This window comes from Tamandua tetradactyla, chromosome 16 (genome assembly GCF_023851605.1).
Source record: "Tamandua tetradactyla isolate mTamTet1 chromosome 16, mTamTet1.pri, whole genome shotgun sequence".
NCBI lineage: Eukaryota > Metazoa > Chordata > Mammalia > Pilosa > Myrmecophagidae > Tamandua > Tamandua tetradactyla.
The window spans coordinates 68436533-68444347 of NC_135342.1; the positions used below are offsets into that span (position 1 = coordinate 68436533).

The following is a 7815-nucleotide window of genomic DNA, read 5'->3' on the forward strand; positions in this document are numbered from 1 at the left end:
TTTCTTATATTTTGGTTTTTGTGCATGCTATTTGCCTTTACTACAATAGAAACTACCCCTTCACCCCACACCTAGCTAATTCCCAACTAGTCTTCAGGTCTCAACTCAGAGAGCACTTCTCTAGAAAAAGTTCTCTAACACACCCCCTCTCCTTTTTTCAGGGTTAGGAACACCTCCTTCTATATTGTCATGGCATTTGACAAACTCTATAATAGGCAATTATTTTTGTTGTCTATATCCTCACTAGACTCAAGTTTGCATGAAGGGAGGCACTGTAATTCAATTTTTCACAAGAGCAATTATCAGAACCCAGTAGACTGCCATGTCACATACTGATAGGAAACAAATATTATTCGTGGAATGAACAAGATCTCCTTAATTTAAAAAGCATAGTAATAGGTTGTGTCAAGTAGTGAGATATAAAAGTTATTTTTAAGGATAATGTGCTTATTATGTAAATAGTTCTTAAAATTTAATGGTCAGGGCTGGCCACGGTGGCTCAGTGGCAGAGTTCTCGCCTGCCATGCCAGAGACCCAGGTTTGTTTCCCAGTGTCTGCCCATGTAAAAAAATCATTAATAAATTAAAAAAAAATTTAACAGTCAGAGACAAGTGCTCTCTTCTCCCAATCCTCCAACAAAACATTATTTTCTCTTAGATGCCAACTTACGTGCAACTGATTCAAAACAGAGACTGGATCATTGTCACCATCAAGGCTACTACAATTTAGATGACAAATTTAGCTCTCCTCCTAGTCTTAATATAATGAACTGAATTGATTCTAGCATTCTAAATGCTGAGCCATCTTTGAGTTCCTATAAAATCTTATTTAGGTATGATGGGCTACAGTGTATTTAAAAGTTAATTTAATTTGATAAAATCTTAAAATTTTTATAACTACAATCATAAGTACAACTAGTCTGTAAACTTTCTCGTTACCATCCTTCCTTGGGAACTTGGGACTGAAATTTATTAGACTCATACAGTAGTTTCGTAGCTTTTCTTCTTTCTGGCTCTGGATAAACTTCTTTTAAAAGGAAGTCTATATTAATAAGGTATCAGTGGCAGAGAGAGTTCAAATAGAGTGGAGAGGCTACTCTGGGCGTTGCTTTCATGCAAGCTTCACGTAGACCTTGCTACCTATCATAACCTGCCAACCCCCAACCAGGACCATTCCAGCCAATCCTTTAGCTTCCTATATTCTGGAGCAGCTAGAAGGAAAAATATGAGAGGATCGTATGGTAGCCCATAACAAACTCTGGGATCTGTCTTGTAATCACTTATTGAAGAGTGCTTTGAAAACTATTGCTTTTTTATTTCTTTCCTTTGTATATATGCTATGTTACACAATAAAATAAGTTAGAAAAAAAAAAGGCAGTCTATATCCCATTACAATGTGATAAAATCTTCCCTGAAATTCTGGACCTTACATCTCTTTTTGGGGGGAAAACATTCTGACTGCTGTTTCAAATTCTTTAACAGATGCTCATACATTCAGGTTCTTCATTTTTTCCTCAATCAACTATGATAAGAGTTTTCAAAAACACGTACATTTAAACTAGGTTTCAAATCCATGGACTTGTAGTTTTATCTTATCAGGTCTGTCTCTTTCATTTGCCTTTTATAGCCAAAACATCACAGACTTTAACAGTAACATTAATCAATATTCCAAGCTGAGTGCTCTCCTAATCTATTCCTCCCTGCCCCCACTAAGGCATGAGTTACTAAGGAGCTAATTTTCCTTATCCATACAAAACTTACTGCTCTACCACATGAACTTTTAACCTAGCCGAAACACAAGACAAGGTATTCAGGTTTACTACAAATTTATTTTCAAACCCTATTAAATAAACTCTCCTAAGTTAGGGCATAAAATGGACCACATATGAGAATACAGAGCAGCACTGAGAAAAAATACCTGTAATAAGGAAATTGCCATGTTCTTCCAAAGGCTCACTGTATTTTCGGACCACATGATTTAAACCAAGGTCTAACTCATAGAAAGTAAGCGTCTGCTGAGTATTAGCTGCTGCTTCTCCTGTTGGATCATTGTCTGCTTCCTACAGAAAAATATGATGGCACGAAACCAATCAGTAACAACATCAACAAAACAATAATAGAAAAAAACAAAAACAGCACCATAAATCAAGAGGAATTTTTAGAGCTGAAAAGAATTTATCCACCTTACAGAGAAAACAGAGATCCAATAATATGCCAAAATCCACACTACTAAGTAATGGAAGAGCTGGATCAAGAATCCCAGGTGTCCTAACTCTGGATTCAGGATTCCCTCTACTAGAGGATACTACCTTCCGTTTAATTCAAAGCATGGCATGTTCTGGCTTTCACTACATCCCTATGAAAAATTACTCCAAATCCAGCTTCATCTCCTTTTTCAGACACTTTTCCCAATAAATATCTTGTTTCCAAAGGGAGAGTATTCATAATAGAACAAAGTGATGTTATAGTTATAGTTAGTTAAAATCTAAACATTCCAAAGAATCTCAATAAGCCATTTGGGATACAGAAGATGTGCTAACAGGACAGTTACAAGATATGAATACTGAAGAAAATCCTAGGAAAGAACTGAAATGACTGGAAGAAACCCAGAGACATGATTACCTCATAATCCATTTCCAGACAGGCAAACATGGGGTTTTCAAATCCCACATCTACTCCAACCACATGATAAACCAAAGTGTTCGCTTTGTGGGCCTCCAGGGGAGATGAAATGGTAAGCCGAGCTGCAGCATCTCTATTCAGAATATAGACCAGCTTCTGTTTCTCGATAGCACCTGAAGTTTGAAACGAAAAAAACATCCAAGATCTCCAAATAGTAAGAGGGATTTATAGAACTTCATTATTATGATCACACATATGCACAACTAGTATTTTTATTAACTGCCAGCACTAACTCTGGTTGGTATTAACTCAGGATTCTGCTCTCCATCATCAGAATAGATCAACAGCATTATTTTGCTCCTTCTTTTCTAATAAAGACCTTAATTTTTTAATATGCCCTGTATAGTTAATGATATAGAGAAACTTAATAATTCACACAATTGCTAACTTTATTCTCTGAATTATATCTAATAATGGTGGGGAGTGCTGAGAATAGGTTTCCCTCCAGAAGCCTGATCAGATACACAGAATTGTCTTCAAGAGATTTATCAGAGAAGAGACATGAATGTGAATCATCATTTCAAGCAGATGAAAGCAACCAAATTCACTGTTTAGTAATGTAAGATCATTTCACTGTCATTTTTTGGGAAATAAACTAAGATGTTAATTTTTTGTTTGATTTGAAAAATACCTATTTCCAACTAGATGGGAAATTAAAAAAGCCACTCACTAATCATAACAGCACGCCCTTTGGGATCCACAGCTAAAAATTGGCCAGGAACAATACGGCGGCATCCACTCTTGCCAAAGGTCTCTTGGTGAATTTTCTCAAACATATTCTTAGATGGCTGGTACTCCAGAATTACAATTCGACCTGAGTCACTGCCAACCACAATGTAGTCTTTGGTGCCACCTGTCAGCCTAAAGGCCATGAGAGACCTGATAACACCAAATACTTCCACAGTTAGAAGTGTGTGTACTTTGCCAGTGTTGGGGTCAGGGCGAAGCAGTTCCAAGATCTTCCCACGGGAAACAACAATTTCCTGTTGTTTGGTTCCTAGATCACCAAAAAATAATGCAAGATTAGAAGTAAGCAGAACTAGTAGTCTAAAATGTAATCTAGATGGATTAAAACTACTAATAAAGATAAGCACAATTAAACAATTTGGGGGCTCAATATTTTAAGTTAATTTATATAAAAAGGTACTTTTCCTAGAGTTGAAATAATTTAACAAAGGCAGCATCAAAGACGGCTTTTTAAAAACGGCCACGGAAGTTACTTTCTAAAAAACTTCTTTCTTTATATTTTCCTGAGATTTGCCATCAATCTGTGGAATTGGGAGTTCTCTATAAATGATATTAACATGCAATGTTCAGTTTTCCAAAGGGTTTTTCTTTCCAGTCCATCTTTAAGGCTATTATTTTAAGTTGTCATAGAAACGTTCTGCACAGTTCAATGCAGTATCTCAAAGAACTTCACAAGCTGCCATCTAATATATACACTACTTTATTTCTAAATTCACTCCTAAAAAGTTCATATGCTTTCACAACTGCAATCAACACCACTAAATGCATAATAGCCAATTTTGTCCCTATCTCTTCCTATCTGATTAGAATTCTACCTGATAATGTGTCATTAGCTAGATATTTAAAATAAGTAAGTTTCCCTTCCCCAAACTCCCTCTCCAATCTCAACCTCTTGTCAATGTTACTATCATTTTCTGACACCCATGCTGGATGAAAATTCATATCTCTCATTGTTTTAGTTTGCTAAGGCTGCCAGAATGCAATACCCTTAAAATGGATTGGCTTTTATAAAGGGGATTTATTTAGCTACAAATTTACTAATTTGGGAAGGCACATGGTGACATCTGCTGAGCTTCTCTGCTGGCTTCTGAGTTCAAATTGGGTGGTTCCTTTCTGAATCTCCAAACATCTGGGTCTGAGCCAGCTGTGAGCTCTGTTTTCCTGAGCCGTGCTGGGCTGTACTGAGTTCTTCCCAGCTGTGCTGAGCTGTTTCTCTCTCTTCTGACTTCTTTTAAGCCTCACTCATTGTGGAAGGCACTCCCCTTAGTTTACCACAGATAAAATCAGCCACAGATGAAATTCACATGCTGCTGTTTTAACTCTGCAGCAGCAGAACTGGGCACCACCACCTGGCCAAGCTAACACCTGAACCTAACTTCTACACTCACTCTCTTTCATTCCCACTGCCCTAGTCCAGGTCTTTGCTATCCTAATGTCCAACTGCCTCTTTACCTGATATTCTCACACCTACCTATCCCAATCTAAGTAGTAAAATGCCACCACTTATCCTGCTACCTTACTTTACAAAGGTTCTTTGAGGACCAGATAAGATCAAGTAACCCAAAGTGTAAAGCATCACATAAATTACAATGTCCTCTAACAAACAAACAAAAACCTCCCCTTTTATACTTTTAGAAAATAGGTTCGATTCTGAAACATAAAATTAGGAATATTAAAAATGATTTTGCAAAAATTCCACTACTCAAACCCCAGCTGAGAACCACTGCTTTATATACTACTGAATAGTGCATCATAAATTCCCAAATTCATGCATACCAAAACCATACATAGCAAGGGATACTAAATTATACAAATGAACCTATTTCTTAATAAAAGTCATAATAATCAGAGAAAATAATGCCAACTTGAAATGTGAATTGTATGGTCAGTCTGGTAGGTACCTGCTCAGTTACCACACAATAGGTATTCAGATTTGAACTTCAGCAAAATGATACAATACTCTCTACACAGTCATGGACCCTCTCTATTACTTGGGATTAATTTAGGGTTTAACAAATGTTAAATCCACAAACAGGAAAAATCATCTTTATTTTTACACACATTAGTAGCCCATTTTCTAACATTCTCTATGGCCTATTACTTCTTAATTTGACAATCAAAAATTTCCACAACCTGGCCTTAATTTATCTTTCCAAACATATCCTCCACCATTCTGGCTCATATGCATGGAACAAAGTAGTGGTCAATATTAGCAAATTATCTCCTGCTAAACGATCTCTCCTTAAGCAGCGCCTCCTACCTAAACTGCACTTTGCCTTCTCTCGTTATACAAGCCTTACTTACTAGCCCTTCAAACAGCAAGCCAAGATTCACCCTCCCTTTTCTTTAACTACTCTCCTTTGGTAACGTGACAAACACAGACATTCTTTGTATCCAGCTTGATGTTAAATTCAAAATCACATATTATGCCTTATACATCCCTTTCTGCTTCACAGCAACAAGTACACAACCTGTCACAAAAAGGTAGTGATATATATGCATCCCTGATAAAAACGGTTACCCTATATGAGCTAGGAAAAACACCTGAAATTGAGTAAGAGATAATGCACCTGAATTTCACAACAAATCTGATGACAAGCTGGATTTGTTTCATTCACATTTTCCAATTGTTTTTTCAGTTAGTCTTATAAATTTCCTCCCTAAGAGATAAGTAAAATACAAGACTTCATCTCAATTCATAAAGATAGCAACTGAGAACTTACCAGAGAAATTGCCATGAATGGCAAAGCTGATGCCAGTGGCTCGCTGCAAGGTCAAGTTGTACAGGAACATGATAGAGGTAAAACTGGGCTACCCAGAACTCCACAATTCAAACTTTGATAGTATACCAACAGTACTGAGCCAAAGAAACCTAAAGGCATACGAAAGAAAAAAAATATATCAGCTGGGAAATCGCTATTTTTACAGACATTTCTGCATGGGAACTTCTGGCTGAAGGCAGCAGAATCAGAAGAGCAAATTCTGTCCAGAAACATCCCCCCCCATAATTAGAATACCTTATATGCCAGGCACTATGCTATATACTTTATCTCATCTCCCAAAAGGCCTAATAACATGCATGGTACTATATCCATTCTGTAGAAAAGGAAATAGAGGTTCAGAAATTAAACGACTTGCCTAAGACCACATAAGCAGTGAATGTATTGAGAGCTGGGATTTGCACCGTTATGTAAACCAGGTCATTTGTTTTTGTCACCACCACTAAATATGACTATGTTTACTTGCTTGTACTTGAATAAGCTATACATTCACATGGTTCAGAATTCAAAAGTACTGCGAAAAGCTCTTTCCAGCCCATTCCCTAGCCACCCAGTTCTCCGTAGGGGAATCAATTTTATCAGGTTGCATTGTAACCTTCCAGACGTCTTATGTTTTTACAAACAACAATTACGTTTATATTGCATTTTGCTCCCCCCTTTTAACCAAAGGTTGGGTACAATACATTAATCACACTATTAATTAACAAGACATTATTTCATGTCTTGAAAATAGCAATAAAGAAAGGGCTTTGTTGTTTTTATTTTACAGCTGTAGAATGTTCCATTGAATAGACATAGCTCATTTAGCCAATACGTTACTGATGTGCATTTGGATTATTTCCAATCTCGGAACCTTAACCGCCAAAACTTGGTAAGTTTTGTGCCTTTCCTATTTGTTTTATTTCCTGTGGTGACCAGAAAAAGAGCCTATGTGCTTGTTCACTCCACCCAAGAGAGCAACTTCTCGTTTCAACTCTGAAAAGTCCTCAGAGAACACTAAGGCTTTACGAAGGAAGCAATTTGCCGAAGACTGACGAGTACCAAAGCTAAAATTCAAGCCTGGGCCTAAGCGCCAATAACTGTTTCCGTTATTTACGCTTTTTAAACGCGCAGCGTCTTCCCACCTTTTCGTGAGTTTGTCGTTTTGCCTCTCCATGAGGAGACAGTCCTCCTACTTCTCACACCTCCCCCGCCTCAGAAGCCGCAGGACCTAAAAGCGTGCCATTCCTAAGAATATTTAGGGCCATGACTCGTTTCCTCGCTCTGGACGGCAGCAGGAGATGGTTCCAGGAAGCCATTTTCGCGCCTCCCGCCCACACTTTCTCCTGGTCCCCTGCCCCGACCTCTAAGTCCTAGGCTACCTCAGAGATCCCCACCAAAGGCTCAGCCCACCCTTCTACAGGGTTGCTTCCCGCCTCCCCGAGCTCGGGGACGTCGCGAGGCCGCTTCTTTACCCTGCTGCAGGAACGATGCTGTAGATATCCCGCGGATGCTGAATCCCTTCGAGGCCTAAGCCACCGGCAACGCCAACCTGCCGGCGTCTGCCATTAGCTCTCAAAACAAAGAGCTTCCGGTGACGTGCGACAGAAAAGGTCCCCAACTCGCGC

At 38.4% G+C, this 7815-nt stretch overlaps 1 protein-coding gene and 1 non-coding gene across 2 annotated transcripts in view; both read right to left on the minus strand.

The window, feature by feature from the left end:
• SF3B3 (splicing factor 3b subunit 3) overlaps positions 1 to 7792 on the minus strand; it is a 51632-nt gene extending 43840 nt beyond the window's left edge. Inside the window, exons 1-5 of the mRNA XM_077132987.1 lie at positions 7663 to 7792; positions 6152 to 6300; positions 3352 to 3678; positions 2622 to 2794; positions 1918 to 2059 (exon numbers count right to left, since the gene is read on the minus strand). Coding sequence (XP_076989102.1) covers positions 1918 to 2059; positions 2622 to 2794; positions 3352 to 3678; positions 6152 to 6221 — 712 coding nt within the window. The 5' untranslated portion in view covers positions 6222 to 6300; positions 7663 to 7792. The remainder of the gene's footprint in view (positions 1 to 1917; positions 2060 to 2621; positions 2795 to 3351; positions 3679 to 6151; positions 6301 to 7662) is intronic.
• On the minus strand, positions 3130 to 3209 carry LOC143660476 (small nucleolar RNA SNORD111). The gene has a single exon (XR_013164073.1). It is a non-coding gene; the product is annotated as a small nucleolar RNA SNORD111 (small nucleolar RNA).
• Positions 7793 to 7815: the final 23 nt, after the last annotated feature.